The sequence below is a fragment of the Convolutriloba macropyga genome, chromosome 5, assembly GCF_964194025.1.
Source record: "Convolutriloba macropyga chromosome 5, txConMacr16.3, whole genome shotgun sequence".
In the NCBI taxonomy this organism is placed as follows: Eukaryota; Metazoa; Xenacoelomorpha; order Acoela; family Convolutidae; genus Convolutriloba; species Convolutriloba macropyga.
In genome coordinates this window covers 50,607,595-50,631,797 of record NC_134472.1, presented here as the reverse complement: position 1 = coordinate 50,631,797, position 24,203 = coordinate 50,607,595, and the positions used below count along the sequence as shown (strand labels likewise).

Genomic DNA, 24,203 nt, shown 5'->3' with positions numbered 1-24,203 from the left:
TTATGTATTCGCCCTCACAAAAAAATCTTGGAAAAAGTTTACATTAATCAGAAAAAAACTTTTTTAGCTGACTTTATAACTCTAAATGTATAAATTTATAATTACTGTGTAAATTACTGCATAAACTCTGGCTGTATAAATATGAACCACTACAAGCCATGCAACAATGAAACTTTTTGATTAGCTTAGCTGTTCTGCAACAATCCGGCTCTGATCTTCAATTTACTCCATTAATTTTCTCGCCATCCGTTGACAATCTGCCTTGCGAAATTGGCCAATGGGTTTGAAAACTTTCTAGTAACATAATCACTGCAATTTGAATTTAGGAATGCAAAATAAAATTTGCATGAACTGAGTGTGAGTTCAGATTGTTTTTTTTTGTGTCTTATATCCATGATCAATAATTTTTGACTTGTTCGACTTTGTGCATGTCAGAGTATTTTTCTGAAAACTTAAGTCTTAACATGAATCTTAGTAACCTCAGGTCACCTGTGCCCAACTGCTGGGGTTCAACAACCGTGGGGGGCTAAAATTCATGCTCTAACATATACATAGCTTTTCAGAATTATAACCTGACATTGTGAAGTGCTTTATGAAGTAAATTGGAGATTAGAGCCGGATTCTTGCACGAACAGCGAGGCTTATCAAAAACTTTTATTGTTGCATGGCTTGTAGTGGCTAACTTTCTTCTAAAAAACAGTAATAAAGTCAGTAACTAAGTTACCAGTTAAGCAAGTTTATAACCGTTGCAAAATTAGCTCTTGCCAATCGTTCTGACTGTAGGCGAATGATAACGCAGCTTTTAAATTACATTTATTAACCATTTGATTTACTGTTCGCTTTTCAGGATCTTTTTAACAGCCCTCTCCCTCGGCTTTTTTACAAAGAGAGGACTCGCCTCTTGAATAGAATTTAAGGGAGCAATTTATAGAGTTACAGACCAATTAAAAAGAGTATTTATTATCTCATTCAAGCGCATTGTATGTTAAACGCAAGAGAAAAATTAAGGACTGCTATAGCATTTGGTGCAATTAGAAAGCAAATCTAAGAAATTTCAATCGCGCGTTACTGCGCTGTGATTTAAGACCCCAGATTTCCCGATTACATCTCGTAGAGCATGAGGCAGTAAAGATTGATTGATCCGCGATCTCACTTAGACTGATATTAGGGAATCTAAATTATGGGCCAGGTGATGTTGTCGTAAAGTATAGCACATAAAGTAGGGCGCTGTTCTGTAATAGAGGTACTAAGGGGGGGGGGGCATTGCTGAAAAGATCCGGTTTTCAGCCAAATCAGCTTGTTGACGCAGAGCAGTTGGAAAAGACAGATGATGAACTCAATGTCCATTAGTGCTAAAGTTATGCGCAGAAAGTTCAGCCGTGACGTCTTCATTCTAATTGTCATATGCTGTTTCTCTTGCCTTTACGTGGCTCTATTTCATCGTGGTTTACCTAAATATGCAAAATCGTGGGTGTACATCCGACCGTTACCTGTATCAGAAGATGGAACTATGGCATCTGACAGATGCGAGATGGTCAAGTGGCCAGCAAGAAAAGGAACCATTAATGCAAACTTACTAAAAATGCATTAGTGATTTTAGTTGGTTCTTGAAATATAAAACGTGAAATTCCGGGTCATTCTTTCGAAAATTAGCAAATAAGAAATGCGCATCAGTAGTTTCGAAAAATTTAGCTCAAATTTCTTGCGTATGTAGTCAGTCCCATAAAGTTGCGACGCAAGCGAACGTTCGAAAAACTCCCGACTTGCAAATGAACAACGAAGTGCTGGTCTCTGCATGTTTTATTTTTGAACGTTGACTTTTGAAACGTTCGATAACGTTGCAACTTTATGGGACTAACTTTAGGTTAGGTGATGGTGATGCAATCACTGAAAAAACGTGGAATTCGACGAGAAGTACGTGGCTGTTCTAATTATGAGCCAGAAGCGCCTTAAGCAGAGTTATGTAACCTCGGTTGAAGAACCACGAGCAACATTTAAGATTCTAGATCTCCTCAAAGCCAGATTTTTCTATATGCTATGTAAGATTTTAACCTTGAAAAATCTTGGGTCAATCAAGGTTATGCGACTCCTGCTCAAGGTACTTTGAATTTGGGCTTGCATCTCGAACCACATCCTCGTTTTTGATTAATGCCAGATTTTCTCTTTGATTTCATCAGCGTCATGCATAACCAAACAGGCCTTTAGTTTGAAATGGGGGCACTGTATATAGAATAATATAGCATTTTAGAAATCCGGATTTTTCAAACTTACACGTGAGTGTATTTACCTAACTATCTACTTAAAGGTGGGAGAATTGGCCTGAAAAGTGGCCAGAAATGAAAACTAGATTTCATGCCGAACATTTTTAGCAATTGGATGTCGCTCAATTGACATTTTTGATTGACTTCTAGGAGTGAATAGTTGGAACTCAAATGAATTTAACCAATTGCATTAAAATTAGTTTGAATTTTTTCTTACGAGAAGTGGAACGCAAAATTGAAATTTAAGTTGTCAACCAACAGATGTTTAGAAACTATACTGCAGATTATTTTGGTTAAGGCGGTGGGTGCCAAATGGGCTAGTAATGGCAAGCTGGGTCTTACCATGGTCTAGGCTTTCACTTTCGAACTACGGTCTGATTAGAGACCAACGTCTGGACAAGCTGCCCCAAAATCTGACCACAGAGCATCAACTGACCACATTTATTTGACTGCAGTTTTTTATCATTGTTTTTTATGACTCAAAAGAAAAGTTGCAGGCACTTCAAAATGACTCTGTTTATATTTTTATCAATTAGTTTTTTCCTAACCTTAAGATATAATAAGACATTCAATTTTAAGTTGAGTAGTATATAGGTTTCAATTGAATATTTTAAACAAATAACTACGGATTATGACATGTATTCAGGAATGGTCTGATCATAGGACAAAGTGGGCGTATGATCTGGTCAGAGGCAGCGTTGGTCGCGCTAAAGTCGCAGAAAATTTTGGGTTGCACCAAAGTCGCACGAAATAATTGGGTCGCACGGTAATCTGATCAAAGAGATATGGGTCGCACGATGGTCTGATCAGAGTTCTTCTGGGTCGCACTATGGTCGCACAATTTCTTGGGTCGCACTACGGTCTGATCAGAGGCTTTGGGTCGCACGATGCTCTGATAAGAGGGCAAAGTCTGGGAAATGGTCTGATCAGAGAGGTCTAGGGTCGTGCACCTAAACCTGGGAAGACAACGCCAAAACACTATAATTAGAACAATGACGCCAAAATTATAACGCTCGAGCGTATGTGATCTCGGGGGGGGGGCAAAAATTGTTTTCAAATAATAATAGCATGATAGTTTAATTTTGAATCCAATGTTTCTCTCACTTCGTAAAAATGTTTGTTGCAAATAACTTTTTCTGTCTCCAGTATCAATTCACCATTCAAATGAAATTTTTGAGCAGTCTAAAACTTCTGCAGGCTATGATCGAAATCGTCTGTCACTTTAGAGCTTTTGGTCATGTGCTAAATTAGATTTATGATTTCAGTTAGCCGTTAGGTTTGCCTTCATGGTAACGTGTCATAGATACCCACAGAGATGCACCCTTATGGAAACTACCTTCTCAAACTATATCACCAATATCTTCAAAGATGTCAGTTTGCCAAAATAATTACGCAAGTTTTAACATCCTGTTAGTTCTAAGTTATCCTGGTAACTATCTGGTGCGAAAATTTGTGCGTTCAACGTACGGGAACCTTTCAGATGCTGTGAACAGACGTACGTACCATTTCCACTATGTACTATTTTGTGTCCGTATTATCTAATGCACTTAATCTTATTGGGAACAAAACCCGAAAGTCGTCATTACCACTAAAATGACCACTCATTATGTACAAAAGCACGAAATAGAATCCTTTTCGACATTCCACCTTCGATCTTTTTTGAGGGTGTGGAGCTCAAACTTAATGATTATAATAAAAACAACAAACCTGGTCTTGTCACTGCGAGCTTCTCTATGGTGAGAATCATTTCTTAATTCCCGGGCCGAGGAATGAGCGGAAAAAAAATGCAAGAAATGAGCGGAATTTGATCGGACAGTTTAGCAAAATCCGCTCAAAGCCATTCGAAATGTCAGTGGGACATATAACAGAAAAGATTATTGCAAAAAGTGTTTTATTTAAATTTTTCTACTCAAATGATCTAAAATACATCACATCGAATCTACATTTTGGCTCTGTTTTTCTTTGGTGAAAGTTTTGAGAGAACTAATTCTTCCCCAACATGTAAAAACCCTGCTTCATCAATCCGCATAAATCGCATAAGATTCATTTTGACGTACATGAAATCAATAACATCACTTTTGAATTTTTCTTAGTGATATAATCTTCATATATAACGTTTTTGACTCTTATTTAATCACAGCAAAAGTTCGGATTTGGCAGGCAACACTCGTGAACCTTCTCCAAACTTTTCAAAAATCTTAGGTTATCCACGTGAATGGCCTAAACAAGGTTGCATTGAAACAATACAGAGTGATGCGAATTGTTTAATGCTGTTCGATCTAACGTTCTTTTGTCACATAGCTCTCATCTTGATAATATGAATATTTTTCAGCCGTTAACTCAAAGCTCAGTCTATTTTGACCAGACGCATTTGTAAGTAGTGGATAAAACAAGGAAACCAACCACCAGCTAATCGCGCATGTCGAATAGGGCCAAATTTTACTACTTGTTGATTTGCTTGTTTTATCCACTACTGTACATTCTCTCTATATTCACTTCCTTTATATTTAAAATCTATCATTTCGGTCTCACTTAGTGCAAACCACTAGTACAGAGTTAAGCTGGTAATTAACCGTTATCAGACGGATAGTTTGGGTTCTATCCCCACTGACTCCAGTGGACGTCCCCAGATACTAGTATAAAACTAGTGAGACCGTGTAAAAAGCACGTAAAACCAACTTGCTAAAAACTTGAATAAAAAACCAGCTTAATTCTTTATAATTTTTTTAAATTTTGCTAATATTTGCAAATCACTCTTAAAGAGCGATTCACTCTTATTTGGGGTGATCCCCCAGTAGAAACATCGCGCTTTTTCGCTCTTGAAGAGTGATTCCCTCTATTTTGATTTTTTTATATACTTTTATTTCAAACTATCTATACTCTCAATAAATTTATATTTTCTTTCTTTTTCTATTTTTAACCCATTATTAATAAGAAATGATACAAAATTATAATATTTACACGAACAACTTTCCTCAGTTTGACTAATAACTAAAGGACTTACAGTCTTGCTTTGCCAACTAGGATTAATTGTTTTCTCACTCAAATTTCTAGTAAATCCTTTAGGTATATCTACATCTGGATGTTGTTTCTTTACATGAGCCCTTATCCCATTATATCTCACAACAGAAGCACAATAAGGACAATTAACTTTAGCTGAAGTACAACTTCTACATGTATACTTACTCTCATCAAAATCAACTAGTGGTTTTACATAATTACATTTATTACAACTTCTAGTTAAGACTTCTGGGCTAAGGTTAGGGTTAGGGTTAGGGTTAAGGTTAGGGTTAGGGTTGGAGTTAGGGTCTGAGTTAGGGTTAAGGTTAAGGTTGGGGTTAGAGTCATAGATAGAACCTAGAACTAGCGCTAGAACTAGAGCTAGAATTAGAACTAGAACTAGAACTCGATTCATTTTTTAAAGAACAACTCCATGGAGAAAAATTATAGGCACAAATACTACTTAGTATTATATTAGCACACATACATTTATCAGTTTTATATTTATGACATGATCCATAATGATATTTTAAACAAGCAACGTTTCCATATTTATAGTTACACTCTAAACATTTTAAAAGCATTTATAATAGGTAAAATTATAATATTTGGCTAATCAGTTCACACAGATCAGTGTAACTGCTTGGTTTACCACGGACTTCGTCCGTTCGCAGATAAATACTGAGCCATGATTTAAATCTTTAGTGTTATCTTTAGATGTGATACACTCTGGTAAACATTTTTTTCCTAACTTATGTAGTGTATTAGTTTTACATCTCTTATCTAAAATCAATTCAAGGTCTAATTCTTTTTTATCTCCAACAAAATTTATAATCTCTTTTCTAAACTCTTCATTATTTATAAATAGTTTGTTTAAAAACCTTCCTCCCTTTTTATTCAAAACTCCCATCTCTTCATCTATATATTCTCCTAAGGGAGCCATAAGTTTACGTGCCCCATTAACTAAACTGTTTTTTATATTATTATAATCATTTGTTTTGTCATAGGCAGAGCCTGTTCCTATATCTTTTCCCAGATCGGACTTTGTCCGTGTTTCTCCATTAGTATAATCATTTCGCAGATCATTTCCCAGATCATTGGAACTGCTTAGCATATCTTCTCCATATCCAACATTAACGAATGTGTTTACGCTATTCAACATATTGCTTGCACCCATAGCCACGTGTCCAACAGTTTTTAATACTGCACTAGGATAAAAATAACTAGTTATAACTAAGATCGAACCTATATTTCCACCAATATTTGATAATTACTTTAAACCATTTGCTTTAATCGTCTCTTTTGTTAAAACATCATTCCGAAATTTAATATTATTTAAATTAAGAAGTTTATTAAAATAAAACTGATAATTATCATGATTAATAGTATTTCTATCTGTAGCATTTATCATGACTGGTTTCATATATGCTATAAGTTTATTTATATCTTCTCTTTTTAACTTATCTTTTAAACTAAGAGCTTTTAAATCAAGGAAACCAACTCTTGAATCATATATCATTGTTCTATTGCTATTAATAATAAAAGTATTTTCCTTCTTATTATATTTAATTATACCATAACGAAGCCCATCTGACGTTCCATCTCTACGATTATAATAGTTACTATTTAATTCGCTAATTATTTTACTAAAGTCATGTTCACATTTATATATCTCCTTAAAGTTGTTAAATAAATAGTATCACAACTCATTCTTGCTGTATTAACTATTTGAGCTGGTTTATGTCCCATTACAATCGTTTGATTATTATAATGTCTACCTTCAGTAAAATAATAAGTTATATCTTTATTTAACCTATCACCCATATCATCAAGTACTATTACACAATTTTGAAATATATGCATGTTATTTTTTGTGATTATTTTTCTATCACATTTTTTAAACCCGATATAAAACTTATTAAACTCGGGATCTATCCAGTCTCTATCATCTTTACATACTATAACTATATTTTTAGATTGGGTTTGGGCTTTATCTTGGTTTTGATCTTGGTCTCGATCTTGGACTTGGACTTGATCTTTGTCTTGGTGTTGGTCTGAGTATAAACTTAAGTATTGTCTAATAAAATATGTTCTGCCTGTACCAGTTCCACCATAAATAATAGTATTGTGTAATGGTGACTTTTCATATTCAAATCTAACTAGACTCCTATTCATAAATCCACCAAAGCTTTCCTCTAACTTTGTTTATTTACTCGGTATCGAATTATATATTATACAACAAAGTATAATAAATGAAAATAAAAATAAAACTACGCTTCCTATCTCCATTTTTATATATAAAATATAGATTTGATTTAGTTTTAGATTTAGATTTAGACTTAGACTTACACTTAGACTTAGACTTACACTTAGACTTATACTTACACTTAGACTTACACTTAGACTTAGACTTAGAGTTACACTTAGACTTAGAGTTTATTTAGATTTATTAAATTATCTTATAAAAATGCTCATCCTAACTTTTGAGGAGTTCAACAAAAAATTTGGCATTGATAAAAATGCTATGTATGCTATGTGTAAGTCTAAGTCTAAGTCTTTGTTTATTTACTCGGTATCGAATTATATATTATACAACAAAGTATAATAAATAAAAATAAAAATAAAACTACGCTTCCTATCTCCATATTTATATATGAAATATAGATTTGATTTAGTTTTAGATTTAGATTTAGATTTAGATTTAGACTTAGACTTACACTTAGACTTAGACTTACACTTAGACTTAGACTATACTTACACTTAGACTTAGACTTAGACTTACACTTACACTTAGACTTATACTTACACTTAGACTTACACTTAGACTTAGACTTACACTTAGACTTATACTTACACTCAGACTTACACTTAGATTTAGTTTTAGACTTAGACTTACACTTAGACTTAGACTTCTGTTTACTCAGATGTATATTAAAATAAACTTAGACTTAGACTTACACTTAGACTTATACTTACACTTAGACTTACACTTAGACTTAGACTTAGACTTACACTTAGACTTATACTTACACTTACACTTAGACTTATACTTACACTTAGACTTACACATAGACTTAGACTTAGACTTACACTTAGACTTAGACTTACACTTAGACTTAGACTTAGACTTTATTTAGATTTATTAAATTATCTTATAAAAATGCTTATCCTAATTTTTGAGGAATTCAATAATAAATTTGGCATTGATAATAATGCTATGAGCAATATCAGAATTAAAGATATAGGTAAAGATATAAGTCTAACACCAATTGAGATTGTAATGAGAGATCAATCTCCAGAAATGATCCGTGAACTCAACTTCAACATTATTATAAATCTACATCCAACTGATGGTACACATTGGGTTTTAGTTATAAGAAGAGGAGGTGGTCCTGTGTATTACTTTGATAGTTTTGGCATTGAGACCCCGCCACTATTTTTGGAAGAATATATTGATCTGGGCTCTAATGAGAGAATACAACAATATGATGAATCTTATTGTGGGGCTTATTGTTTATACATGATATATCTTATTGATAGAGGATTTAGAATTAAGAGCGCTTTAAACATATTAGTTAATCAATGTAAATTTCCAGGAATATATAATGAGTGTTTTTGTTAAGGTTCTAATGTTAAGATAAAGATAATGATAGGGATAAGTATAAGGATGAGGATAATCAGGGAACCTGCTTCGCAGATGATAATGATAGGGATAGGGATAAGGATAATGTTATTGATAATGTCATTGAAAAGGATAATACCATTGATAGAGATAATGTCATTGATAAAGACAATGTTGTGATAATACCATTGATAATGTCATTGATAATGATAATGATAATGATGATAGTTTTATTTATCTATTTGGTGAAAAGCATCAAAAGAGTAAATCCAATAGTAATGGTGAAACATGGACAAAGTCCCTTAGTAATGGTGAAACATGGACAGGGTTCCGTAGTAATGGTGAAACATGGACAAAGCCCCATAGTCCTACTAATAATACATCTGTAAATATAAATGATGATCTATATTCATGATTACATGATGATAATATAATTACTGAAGCTGAATTCCCTGATAGCTTTAGATGTATAATGTCTGGTCATAGTGAATGTGGTAAGACATTCTTATTAAAAAAACTAATTCTGGCTAGTATATACTTTGATAAACTATACATCATTGGTCCTACAGGTGATCAGTACCAGGGTTTAGAACAAATAAATCCAAAAGCAGGTGTCGAGTTTGTTAAAGATATAAAAGATTTACCATCTCCCGATCAACTACCCAAAGACTTAAAGAAACTAATGATATTCGATGATGTTAGAGCAAAAGAACCAGTTATTAATGAATACTTTGGTAGGGGTAGACATAATAATTGTAATATGATATATCTTAATCAAAACCTGTTCTCTCTGGATAGTCAGAGTGTTAGAGAGATTTGCAAATTATTTATCTTATTTGAACAAAGAGGTAAAGTCCTAGCATCGATACATCAAGATTTTTTTAATAATGTTGAACTTAGTTATAATGATTTTGCTAATATATGTAATAAGGTATCGAAAAAGCCTTGTAATTATATTGTCATTGATAAAACTAAAAATAAAAATATTAATGGTAAACTTAGAATTAATTGGGATCGGAGAGTTTTGTAGTTTAGTTTAAGTTTAGGTTTATATCTAAATCAAATGTAAAGTAAAACTTAATACATCACCATTAAAGTCTATAGGTCTTCCATGCTCATCTTTCATATGAAACTCTTTATAATCTATTCTATCTTTAGTTACATTTTGATACAAGATATTAGTTGGTATAATATTTATCAAATAGCCTGGTGGTTTAGTCAGATTAAAAGTATATAATATATCTGTATCTTTACCATTATCTTTAGCTCCAGATATAATATTGCAATGAATGTTAATAGTATTGAAACCCATAATATCAAAAATTTTAATTTTAGTTTACTTGCCTTTTGAATATATTTGTTTATCAAATCCTAATAATGATGCTACCAATCTTTCTACATCAAAATTAATAACACCGTGTAACACTTCCATTTTACATTTCATTGTATTGTTATCTACGTGTATTAAAACATTTTTATTTGTTTCTTGTTTTGTTATATCTACCATATCGGTTGACTCGTATGACTCTGGCGGTACAATAAATATTTTGGCTGCATCTACCTGATGGAAACATAGTGGTTTAGTAAATATAAACTGGTTATTTTTTTAAGTTATATTAAACACCGAATTATAAACAGATAATCTAATTAAACTTAAATTTGATGAGTTAAGTATAGGTCCACTAAAGTTAAACTTTTTTGTCGGCTTTATCATTCTAAAGTTAAGTGTATGCTCTTCTTTAGTTTTACTTAGAGTTTCATTTATATTTCGTAGTTCATATAGAATTAATGAAGATGTACTTCCTGTGATTAAACTATCAGCCATTTCAATATTATCAAATATTAGATTATATAATTAAAAGTTAAAATTTGATCTAATAAATTGAAGTTTCATTTGGATATAACTTATGGTTATAATAATGATATACACAAAAGTAAGATTATAAAATATAAACCTAATAATCTAGCAACAATGAAAACGGTTAATACTAATATTAATATCATTCTCAATAGAGAAGAGAAACATTTAAATTTGCGTTATTCATATCTAGAGATAGAGTTTGTTGTATCAGATGATGCTGGTGGTGTATTTGCTAATGATGCTAATATCAGATTAGTTAATTTTGGTATCATGGCTTTGTTTAGTTCAGTTAAGCTCGAAACTAGTGGTGGTAGGACCATTGAATATATAGATCATTGCCATCCCAATCTATTGATGTATAAGTTATTAACTAGTACTGATGATGAATATGAGAGTGGTTTTGTTAGAAATATAGATAATAGGAATAGCAAACTCAAAGGTGACCATATTGCTGCAGATCGAGGTCATATTTATATGATGATTAAGATGAGTGATCTATTTGGTTTTGTAAATGATTTAGAAAAGATTATATATGGTTTAGGATTTAAACTAATATTAAAAAGGAATAATATTGATAGAGCTCTATATGAAATTAATGCTAATCCTGGCGCAGTTGCTAATGATGCTAATATAAAAATTAGAGATGTATCATGGTGTGTACCTATTATTGATCCTAGTAATGATAATGGAATTATTGTACAGAAAGGATTAAATAAAAAGAATAATGTAGACTTTAGTTATTATGAAAGAAAGACATTTTATAAGAAAGTGCCCAATGCTACTAACTTCCTGTTTGATCTAGGTATGGAAAGTGGTATGGAGAGACCTCAATATATAATAATTGCTTTTGAGAATAATAATGTTAATGAACAAACTCATGATGCAAGTACATTTGATATAATGAATGTTACTGAATGTTATTGTAAGATTGGTAGTGAGTTTTATCCCGAGGATAAAATGAATGTTAATTATGGTACCAATAATTATAATGAGGCTTTTAAGGAGACTGTTAGCTTTAATAATGATTATACTGGGCTGCCACATAATATAAAACAATATATAATTCATAGAACATTCAAAAGTAGTTATAGAATATATGTATTCGATACTAGATATCAAAGTGATCATATAGGTCCACAACCAGTACAATTTAACTTTAAATTTAGTGCTGCAGTTGCAGATTTTATATGTCATGCTTTAGTATTAACTAGAAAGGTTATTAGTGTGAATAGTGATGGTGATGAGATGGTTGATATTGTCTCGTAGAGACTAATCAGTGAAACTGCTTCGCAGATAGCCGGTGGCTTTTTGTATCATAGACATAGTCTTAGTTATAATTAAAGTCATAGTTATAATTAAGTCATAGTTATAATTATAACTATAGTCCTTGTCATTATTTCCTACTAGTCTTAACAAAACACTTAGCATAAATAATATCTAGTTTCTTTTTATTCTCTAGAGCTCAGCCTCTAGCTTCAAGTTTAGTTTGGGGTTTGGGTTTGGCTTTAGGTTTATTCTTAAGCTTCTTCATAACAACAAAAAGACTATACTTTTTAACTTCCATTATTTGTTATATATAGAATTGAGTCTTTTAAATAAGTTCAAAACTAATTCATATTGTGTTGGTGGTAGACATAATAGTGGTACTATTAATATTCATGGGTTTATATCAGCTAAAGGAACTAAGATGTTAAAAGGTAATTGTGTTAAGTGTAGAAGGAATATAGTCAATGACAGTATCTTTTGCAACAATAGAAGCTGAGGGATTGAAAGATTTCTTTAAAAGTGTTGGTAAAACTACAGTTAACTTTGGAAAGAAAGTTGCTAATAATCCAGTAAGAGCATTAGAAATAACAAGTAAAATAGGAAGTGCAGCTGCAAGTAGAAAAGCTAGAGCTCCTTTATCAGCAACACTTGATTTAATTTAATTTGCAACTACTGGTGAAGGTATAAAGGTAGTACAAAAAGGAAGAGTGTTATAATTAGGTACTAAGAAGAGATAGTTTAATTATATCTATGATTATATCTATGATTATATCTATGATTATAGCTATGATTATAGCTAACAGTGAACCTGTTTCGCGGATGGTTATAGGTAGATACATTTACCGCTAAATATTAATACTAATATTATTATTACTAAACATAATTTTATTACTAAACAGTAATATCTTAAGCTTGAAAAAATACTCAACTTATTCTTCGTGTTCTTCTTGTATTCTTCATATACCTTGACTAGTTCTTTATATTCATCATTATCTATTTTATTATCTTTCATTGATTTAGTATATAGTTTAATAAACTTATCACTAAACTGTTTACTTAAAATATACATTTGTGAAAATTTAATTATCTTATTTCTTATTTTATTATTAATTGTTTTTGATAATGAACCACAAACAGTTGCTGTAGCAAAAGCTGTTGGTATAGAACAAGGTAATTCTATACCTGGTGATGCAACTGATGTTGTTGTTGCCGTTGTTGCTATTGATGATAATACTATTTCTGTTATCTCAGCTATTTTAATATAATTTTAATATCTACTTAACTTCTTATTATTATTATTAGTTTCATCTTCATAATAATTTCTAATATCTTTTATAATGTTAATATTGTTGTTAAATTAATTATTAGCTTGAATCTTTTCATTTATGTATTGTTCATTAACTGTTGACAAGTTGGGATATGGTAATCTCTCACTCGGCGCTGTTTCATTGGCCATGGATGTCGTCATAGTTTTACTTATTTTCATTAGTAAAAAATCTTTCTATTTCTTTCGTCATATCTTCTTGTTTAAATCCATAATCTTTTTTACCAACTAACGTACTTTGTAAAAGTAAAGCAATTATATATTGTACTATAACCTTTCTAAGAGATTTATTGTATTCTTTCATTTCTCTTAGACCGTTAGTAAACATATCATCTAAATGTATGTTAGTAATATTTTGATTAAATTTATTATTATCAAATTCTTGTTTTAATTGATTATATTTAGAGATAGTATCAGTAGCAACCTAATTACAAAAGTTAACAGTATTTGTGACTTCATTTGCTGATTCAATAAACTAATTAATTCGTTCATCATTAATTTGTGTTTCATTCAGTTGCAGTGTTTTAGTTGCGACTTTATCAAAATCACCTTTTCTTAGCTCAGTTATGTGTTTACTTAAAATGTCTATTTTATTATTAGACGATAATAAGTTATTGTCACAATACTCTTTATTAACAAAATCTTTTTCATCTATTCGAGGGTGCACTTTTGTAATTTTATAAGAGTACTCTTCATATAAATATTATCATTATCTTCTAGGAATAACCCACGAGCTTTACGTAGTGTTAAGTTGTTTGTTGAATGATGATGCCAGCGCCCAGTGGATCTATTTGGTTGGTTAAATCTATTTCTTGTCATTATTTATATTAAGGAATATATTTAATGATTCTAAAACTTTACTATTAGATTCAAAGTGAAACTCGGATTTCAATAGTTCCTGTTCATAATATTTACTTTCTATTATCTCTCCATTCATGTCTTCTATCTTATATGTTAGTGGTTGTGTGTTCAAAACTTCATTAACTTGAAATAGTTCTCTATTCCAATTAGAAGTGTATCACTTAGAGAAAATATTACGTTTATCTGCATTTCTAATATATTCACCAACTTTAAATTTTGGTGTTGCTTTGGTAGATTTAATCTGCGAAGCAGTTTCGCTGATATAGTATCTAACTTTTTCGGGATTTTTAGGAGCATCAACTGGTGTCAGATTAGTTGTTGAATGAATGTTACTGTTATATGTTATGACAGCATCATTTAATATATTTACCCAATTACCATCACCTTTGATGAACATTGGTTTATTAATAATATGTAATAATGTTCTAATAAATCTCTCTATAAACACAGCCTTTAAATCACTACAAGTAGAATATAGTTTTGTTTCATATTCTTTAAGTAAAGATTTAAATGTTTTATTGTAAAACTCGCTACCTCTATCTACCCATAACTTTTCTGGTTTTCGCCCTTCTGATAGGATTGTTTTAAAACCAATAGTTATAGATAGACCAGATTTTTTCTCTAATGGAATAACCCATGCATATTTTGTCAATATATCTATAACAGTTAAAAATAACTTATAATTATTATTGTTTTTTACTTAGAGATGACTTATCAATTAAATCAGCTGACCATGCTTCATCTTTATATAATGGTATTATTCTTTCTCTTCTAAACTTTGTTATTTGAGGACTGAATGCTTCTTTAGCTGGTTGTTGTTGTTTATCCACATTTTTTATGGACGTAGTCATCTGCGAAGCAGGTTCCCTGATGGTTTCGAGCTTGCTCATGGACGTAGTCAAAGTTTCACCTATTTACCATAGTTAAAAACAAAATTTTTTAGTTGCTCTTGATTAATAATATTCATAGATAATAGTTGCTTAGATATATCTAGCATTTCATCATATAGTCCATCATGACCAGCTTTTGTTTCTAGTATTAATAGTTCTAGTCTTTCTATTAAACTATTTGGACTAGGTCCAATAAAACCACTAGCTTCAATTTGTTTATCAGTCTCATAATCAGTTTCTTCTTCTTCTTCTTCTTCTTCTTTTACTATCCCTTGTTCATATTCACTAGCTAGTATCACGACGATAAATTTCATCTTCTCTAGAGGTTTGTATTGATATAACATGAGAAGTGGGTTCACCGATACTTGCAAACAGTCTTCTTATAAGATTTGATCTATTACTTTAGTATCTCCTCTTTGTTTATAACCAATATCCCTTAGAAATTGTTTTATTTTGTTTTCATCACCTTTTATATCTCTTTCGGTTAAATCTTTATTAATAATAAATATAACGAAACCCTCAAAAAAATCATATACTTTACTTTTCATTTTTATACCATCAGGGACTAGAGATATATCCACACCATTTATTTTGAACTTGTTTGAATTTGAATCAACTGATATTAATTCGAATTGTTTATTTGTTTGCTTACCCATTAGTAATAAAATCTCAAACATTTCATTATCTATAGTAAATGTTTCACCTCTATCATATTTTAATTTTACGGGTGATACGGGATTGGTTTGTTCAAGAAAGCTACTTTGTCTTCGTCTTTGTCTTTGGTAGTCCACTCTATTTAAAGCATTAGTATTACCCCTGAGTACTGCTAATGTTTGATTTTGAAGAGCTTGCATTGCTTCACCTTGAGCCTGCCATGCTTCATTGTTTTCATTTAAAGTTTTAGTTAAAGGATCAAATAGCTTTTCTATTTCACCATAATATTCTTGTTGTTTTACTTTATCTTCTAATCTATTTCTTCTGTTTTGTTTTTCTAGATTATTTAATTTTATAAGTGTTTCTAGTTTAGTCATTTTTGATATTAAAATTTTGTACTAGGTATGAATTAGATCTATGATTTTAATTGTAATATTAAATTAACTCATTATATAATCTAATAGCTGCTTCTATTAATTTTCTATTGCTATCTATATTTAATTCTTTAATATCATTAATCATTTTATCTACATCTTTATCTTTATCTTTATCCTTATTAGCAAAGCTACTTCGTAGATCTTTATCTTTATATAATTTATTAATCGGTGAAGCCGCTTCTCGGATCATATTTACTAAGACCCTTTTAAATAAGTACAAGTTCTCATCATATGGATAACTTTTTATATTGTTCACATGAAACCTTTTATCATCAAAAATATTTAAACTAATCTTACTTGTTTTTGTTGTTGTCATGTTATCACCAGATTTTTGTATTCTGCATTCATCTACTGTTCTTGGTGTATTATTCATTAATGCATCATAATACTCTTTATGTTTTGCGTTATTATATTTCTTTATTCCTTTCTCTTTAGTATTCTTAGGGTAATCTTTGAAGCTATATGTCTTTGGGGATAATGCTATAAATTCCTCAATGATTCTACTACCTAACTCGTGCTTAAACTTGCCTGGGATTTTATTGTTAGTTTTGATTGCTACTTCCAGATTAGACAAGTCCATATGCTCATCACTAACTTTAACTTCACTATAACTTATTACGAAACTGTCCGTATCCATATAGTGAAGTGTAAGATCTTTGAGGGACGGCTGTAGAATTTTATAGAATACATCAAACATATGTAATTTACTTAATTCAAGGATTGTTACTCGTAAATATACAGGTGATCTACCTTCTATTCTTTTCTTTGTATATTCTATTTGGCTATAGTCTCTATATCTAATTATATTCTTAAATGTTGGTTTACTTACACTTTTCTTTATCTTTTCTTCATCATGTAAGAACTTGCTTTGAAAGAAGTGTAGGGGATTCATGCACATTCTTCCGTATAACGAGTTATTCATTGATTTCCCTACATCCTTCTCTGCTTCAGTTTTATAGCTGTTGATCTTTATTTGTATTGCTTTGTATATAATCTCTACATATATAGTCTTGTTTGAATTTAATTACTCTATGTATTTTTGTTACTTTTACTCCCATCTTAACATAGAACTTTAACATCCTACAATGAACCATGTATTCTGTTTTGTTGTTGTGGTCTAAGAATAATTTCTCTGATCTTGCTTTGCCTCCATCTCTTTCTTGATATCCCAATTCATTGTCATTTATCTTTCTCTTATTGGGCATTAGTGCTAACTGTTCTGTTCTATCTTTATATTCATTAGTGTAATCAATACCACAAACTATATAGTAACCATGATCACTATCATCTGGAGTCTTTAGTAAAACATCTATGGATGTGTCAGAGTACTTGAAGTCCTTATAGGGTAACTTTTGCATCATTGCATAACCATTTAGGTTGTTTGCGTCTATGTACCATATATTTCTATTAATAACTTTATCATTAGTATTATCATTAGTATTAGTATTAGTATTATCATTAGTATTAGTATTAGTATTAGTATTAGTATTAGTATTAGTATTAGTTTTAGTATTAGTATTAGTATTAGTATTAGTATTAGTATTAGTATTACTATTAGTATTAGCATTATCATTAGTATTAGTATTATCATTATCATTACTATTAGAATCTGCGAAGCAGGTTCCCTGATTATTTATATATCTATCCCCATTATTCCACATATACCTCCTCTCTTTGCTCCAACAAAATCATCTAGCATTTGTTTGTCTTGCAAGGTATCTAAAGTAACACCCTTTGACATTAACCAACAATCAAAACTATGACCCGGTAAACTAACGTAATGTGGTGGGTTGAGCTTGAATTCTTTCATGCTTATCTTAACATTTTCATTAATGCAATAGTCTAATATTTCCACATCATTCTGTAAATACTCTATAGTTAGATCTTTACCCGTTTTATGACTGTTTTCTTAATTAAAGTTATCTACTTCTTCTTGTGTTGGTAATTTATTATGTAGTGAGGATTCGAAGTCTTCTATTTTTAGATTCTCAAAAACTTTTTGGTAGGTAGCTTTGCTACCCTTGGTACTGGGACTACCATATTGGTTTGAATCCAAACAAAAGTATTCATATGGATATAATGTTTTAGTTTTACATCCGTTTATCTTTGCCATTTGATCTAGAGGCATAGCTAAGAAGTTATAACTATCTAAGAATTTAAGACAACCAATACTAAACATCTTATACTTACCAGCAGCTAGTGGTATGTTAACTACTTTTTTATCATTATTCTGTTTGAAGAGTTCACTGTATAGTAGTTTGAAGTCATATCCCGAACCATTATGGAATATTACTGGAATGAAGTTTTGTTGTTTATATCTTAGATTACATATTTTACATGCTGGTCCTCTATATTTACCAGTTTCGTGACAATGATCTCTTACTTTATTGATACATATTTTGCTGCAAATATGACAAGTGTTATTAGTTTCATGATATAATTTATCTTCTGTGAATATCATCTTTTCATTATGTTTGAAAATATTCTGTTTCTATTTCTAATAGATCTCTAGCAAATCTTTTGATGCAGCCTAGACCGAAGTAGTTCTTGAAATTACCTTGCAGTTGTAACCCATAGCTATTGGATTATGTTCAGCTATTACATATTTACAGTCATTAGTTGAGACTTCAACAATGCAACATTCTATATCGGCAGTTATAATAATTTTTATATTCTGACGTTTGTGTTCAATTATAAAAGTAATATATTTTTTCTTAGGACAAACAATCTCTGCTTTGAATGAGTTATTGCATTCGTGTTTATCATTTTTAATTTGTGAGGTAAACTAATAGGTACATCTATCGCAATAATAATATTTAATGTTATTTTCATTTGGGCGATCTAACAGGGTTTCTATATTTTTTATTAGGGTACAGTGTTCTATTTGTCCATTACTCCAAACTAGTATTCTTACATCTTTTCAATCTTTATCAAAATCGTCCACCGGTTTAAACAATTCTACTTTACCTTCACCACAGGGAGTGGGTATCCAAATATTAATAATATATAATTTTTGTATTCTTAATATATAGCCGAAGTCATCTTCCTGATGTTGTCTTGGTTCAATTAGTTTATCTACATATTTAAATTCTCGAGTTGCATTACCTTTGACCGGATGTAACCATGAGGTGATAGTTAGCTGCAAGCAGTTGTATTTGTAACTTCGTATATTTAATATCGATTTGGAGTTTTTGAGATCAGCTGGTAAATCTGTAAGGGTACCAATAGATGCTTTAGTTGGTTCAATGTTTAACTGAATACTTCTTAATCCTAGAAATTCAAAGTCGTAGCCATAGACTTCATATATTTCCTTTTCAGAGTTTAACCATCCGTGAAACGGCTTCGCCGAATGTGTGAAATCACCATATTCATATATTGCGTTATTATTGATATAGTCGGTGATGAAGAATTTTTTAGTAGTTTTAACTTCATCTTTGGTTCTCTTTTTACAATCACACTCGGCTGTGATCTTATTTTTAAAACTTTTAATTTGACGAAGCTGGTAACAGTTTTTAATTTCTTCTAAAGAGTTATAAATAGCTTCGTCTATGTCGTCAATGTAATTTCCGGCTTTATCAGTAAAATAAAACTCTTTCCTGTTCTGGCTAGAGTTTATATCAAAATATTCTGTGTTTTCTAAGTACTTGCGATTATAACTATATGAATGAGTAGTAAGAGCTATTTTATTCCTAAGTTCTTCAGTACATATAAACCTAATCTTAGAATAGATATTGTTTTCAGTTTCAGTTTCAGTTTTAATAATATCCCTAGTTTTAAACAAAAAATCATCTTCATCCGAATTATACACCCTCTCCGCGACTTCATCTTTTTCTTCAAACTCAAACATTTTCTCCAATAGTTCCTTATGTTTGAGATCGTATGATTGATGCCTATATAAACTCTTCTTTGATTCAAAGGATAGATTACAGACGTCGCAGAAGTTTATGACACTAGTATTAGATGATAGAGACATGTTTTTTTATTTAGAGAAAACAATCGAAAAAATAAATTTTCAAAAATGAAAATGAAATGTAACAAGTGTAAATGTAAGTCTTGGAAAAAATTTTGTAATAATTGTAAAGAATTACAGTATTCTTGTTATGTATGTAAAAATATGGTTAAAGTTAAAGATTATATAGAACATTTGGGCTGTCATTATTTTGATCCTGATCAATATCTAGTATGTAGTAGGTGTAATGTTTATAACCATATATCATTATATAGATTTAGAAATAGGAAATGTAGACTATGTGTTTATTTTCATAGATATAGATATGGTCATACTAGAAATCAATTCAGTGAGCATGTTTATTAGTATAATATTCATGAAGCTAATTCTTCTTCTTTCAATATATCTGTGATGTAGTTTTGGTTTTTATTGATATATCTGGAAAGCAGGTTCCCTGATATTTTAGATTTAGACCTTTTTCTTAATTGATATTGCTTTTTTTTTTATTTTCTAGAATTAAACCATTTTTTCTTAAATTAATGTTAGACTTAGAGTGAATATGTAGTAGTAAATAAAAACAAGGATCCTAATATTATATAAATATTAGCAAAATTTAAAATAATTATAAAAGAGTTAAGCTGGTTTTTTATTCAAGTTTTTCGCAAGTTGGTTTTTCGTGCTTTTTACACGGTCTCACTAGTTTTATACTAGTATCTGGGGACGTCCACTGGAGTCAGTGGGGATAGAACCCAAACTATCCGTCTGATAACGGTTAATTACCAGCTTAACTCTGTACTAGTGGTTTGCACTAAGTGAGGCAAGAAATGATAGATTTTAAATATAAAAGAAGTGAATATAGAGAGAATGTACAGTAGTGGATTAAACAAGGAAATCAACAAGTTGTAAAATTTGGCCCTATTTGACATGCGCGATTAGCGTTTGGAGAACGGGCCATATTTTGCTGGTGGTTGATTTCCTTGTTTTATCCACTACTTTTGTAGTATTTATGATAAGATTTGGTAATCTTTCTTGGATTTGATGATTTTTGAGATGAGATTTTATTCTTATGAATTGAGATTTTATTTTGAAAAGAATTGACGGCAAAATGATAGCATGTTAAATATTGAAGAGAAATGATCGCAAATTATGAAGTTTGCGGAAACGAAGACAGCGTGGATCTTTTCAATTGCTCTCAAACGAAGTTTGTTGCAATTATATTAGTCCTGTGGTCTTTCTTTTTTGTGCGGTTTTTCGCTTGACCGAATTTTCGTCTGACCCATTTCCTCAAAAACGGGATAAATAGGCAGCGCCCACAGGGCATTAAATTCTCTAAGAGGCTTTCAGCTCACTAGTCTCCAAGTATGCGATTCACAGAAACTGTTTTGGAGACTTATTCTTATTGTGTGAAGGGCGGTGTTCTTAGAGTTTGACCCCCCACATCACCCTCCCCCCCCCCAATTATCACCCCTGACATCGTTCAGGCCGTAAGGACGTCGCCCCGTGCAACCAAAGAACCCCATCCCACCGTGGCTCTTAGCAGAAAAGCTGTTTTTGCCAACCTTTGATTTTTTAAACTAAAAGGTGAAAAAATAGTGAGCATTTACAATGTTTGTGATCCCTTTAAAAAATGCCCCTAACGTTTTTCTGGGCGTTAAACTTTCTATTTGTTTTTTATTCTATGCTAGCACAGTAAATCCATAGTTTTTTGCTTCAAAAACATTTTTTCACGGAACCAAAAAAACGCTATCATGTTACCAAAAAGGCCTTTGCTCAACTTCATGTGGCGGCCCCAAAAATTATTTTAGTTGGAAGGAAACAGCGGCTCCTTAAATGTTTTCTTTGGTTCTCTGGGTGTGAGTGGAAATGACACGAGAGCTTTAGACCCGACTTTGCGTGGAAACTGGAAAGTGTTTTTCCTTATTGGGAGGCCAGAAGATGACGACACCATCCAAAGTGTTATTGTTGAAAACAAAGTTCATAACGATGTGTTAGTAGTGAATCTAACAGAGAACTACGAGACTCTCACTTTGAAAATGATCATGGCGTACAATTTTATAACTTGCAATTGTCCGAACATAAACTATCTGGTGAAAACGGATGACGATTACTATATTCGGATTCCAAAACTTGACAGTCTTGTTGATGAGCTCGAAAAGCGAACGGGGATAAAGCGGGGCAACTCCACCCTTGGGTTGTACTCTGGCGCTGATTGTCACACGAGCAAAGGGATGCATTTGATTTCCCTATTTTAAATTTCCATCTTAGAAACCACTAAAAGCACTTTAATCACACATCCGTACGAAGTATAACATTGTTCAAACCTATAAATAGAGATGCTCCCAATATGTGAGACTCTTGCAGAACAGAACCATGTATTAGCACTCTTAATTGTCCTAGATTGCCATTCCTCAGATGCATGGTTATTGATATTGATACCAAGCTATGTCCTTTGCAACATTGACTGCTCTTATTTTTTTGCTACTAAGTGGGCGTAAGGATATCGAGAGATTAAGTGTTTGCGACAAAAAACAAATATTAGATTAGAAGTAAGGTCATCATGACATCAACAATCAGAAATGATCTTTACATTAGCATAGATGATATCATAGATGTTACACCATTTAGATTTTTGAATGAGTTATGGTGCAATTATGTTTTGCTTGCATAAAATAGAATAATAATAATAAATGAAATAATTTCTCTAGAAGAACAGTTAAAAGAAATTTGTGTTCCGACTGAATACATGTACTTCATCAACAATATGCAACTCGGTTGTCCATTTTGATTCTTTCATCGTTTCAATCAAATCAGATTACACTAATAAAGTAAAACCTAGTCGAAGAAAAATTGTTCTTAGTTGCACCGAATCCGAAAATCCAACACTCATAATTCAAAATGATACAAATAAAAACTTCGACACAAGGAATGAAAAAGATGATGCCTGATTTTGATTAATTTTTGTTGTTTTGAATACTTTTTGAAAAACAATTACGACCAATCGTTTCAAATGTAAGTTGTTCCCAGACGCAGGTAATTCGCGCTCCATAGTAAAGATTATAGTATGGCTAGTATTACAGCTTTGCTTAATTTTCCTAAAAAAATATCTCTTTCATCTGTAAAAAGCTAATAGAATGTTATTTTGAAGTTTTAATGTGCTCTTGTAGTCATTTTTTTAACAAAGAATTACCTTTATGTTTCAGTTTATCCTTTTGCAAGGGCAATTTAATAATTTTGCTCTTTTGAATTCTAAACAACAGTGAATATTGTAGATAACTTAGGGCAAATATTTTCAGAACTAATTTAAGGAAGTTCTTTGGTATTGAATTTCAAATCGTATAGGTTCTTTTAATTCCATGGACGTCTACTCATCTTCTTTGAGAGAACCTTTTTCTTCGAGTAACTTCAGAACTTCAGCTGACTGTCAATTTTGATTTTTCAACAAGGTAAGAATTCATCAAAATTTTATCTCTAATTTATATGCTGACATTTAATTCAATTGCAAATGTTAAATGACTGCAGAAAAGAGAAAAGAGAGTAAATGAGACTGATTGAATTTCTCAGCAATCTTTTTGCTACAACTGTGATATCGGCCGTTTTATCCAAAACTACAACAAAAAATATACAACGAGACTACTCGCGTGATTCTGTGCGTTGCTCAGAAAGTTCCCACAGTCCTATTTGGCGTCAGATATGGCATAATAAAAGTAAAATTGGTCGAACATCAGACACGATAGCAATCTTAGAACAATCGTTCCGCAGACTGCAGGGATTATTGATTATAACTAACTGGATTCTCTTAGGATTGCGAGAAGAAATTTCATTTTGTGTTTCTTATGTCCTCAAACAACAATGACAGTTCTCTGGTTCAAAAAGCCAAATTTTGAGAAACTTTACATTCAACTGCTAGGTAAAGCCATCAATTTTTGCTTCATGTGGAATTGATATAAATCATGGGTCGTTAACCCCTGAGAGGGACTTGGCTTTCGAAATAGTAATTAATTTGCAAATTTTCAAAGTTTATCTTGAGCGTATTTTATAAGTAAACAAAAGGAGCGAACTTGAGCGATTTAGTTTGGGG

The 24,203-nt window shown here is 31.4% G+C and overlaps 1 protein-coding gene across 1 annotated transcript; it reads left to right on the top strand.

The window, feature by feature from the left end:
* Positions 1-699: 699 nt before the first annotated feature.
* On the top strand, positions 700-22,377 carry LOC142340405 (beta-1,3-galactosyltransferase 4-like). The gene is made up of 4 exons (XM_075390983.1): positions 700-834; positions 1,288-1,556; positions 3,565-3,756; positions 22,007-22,377. The coding sequence occupies exons 2-4, from the start codon at positions 1,328-1,330 to the stop codon at positions 22,375-22,377; spliced, it is 792 nt and encodes a 263-aa protein (XP_075247098.1). The 5' UTR covers positions 700-834; positions 1,288-1,327.
* The last annotated feature ends 1,826 nt before the right edge of the window (positions 22,378-24,203 follow it).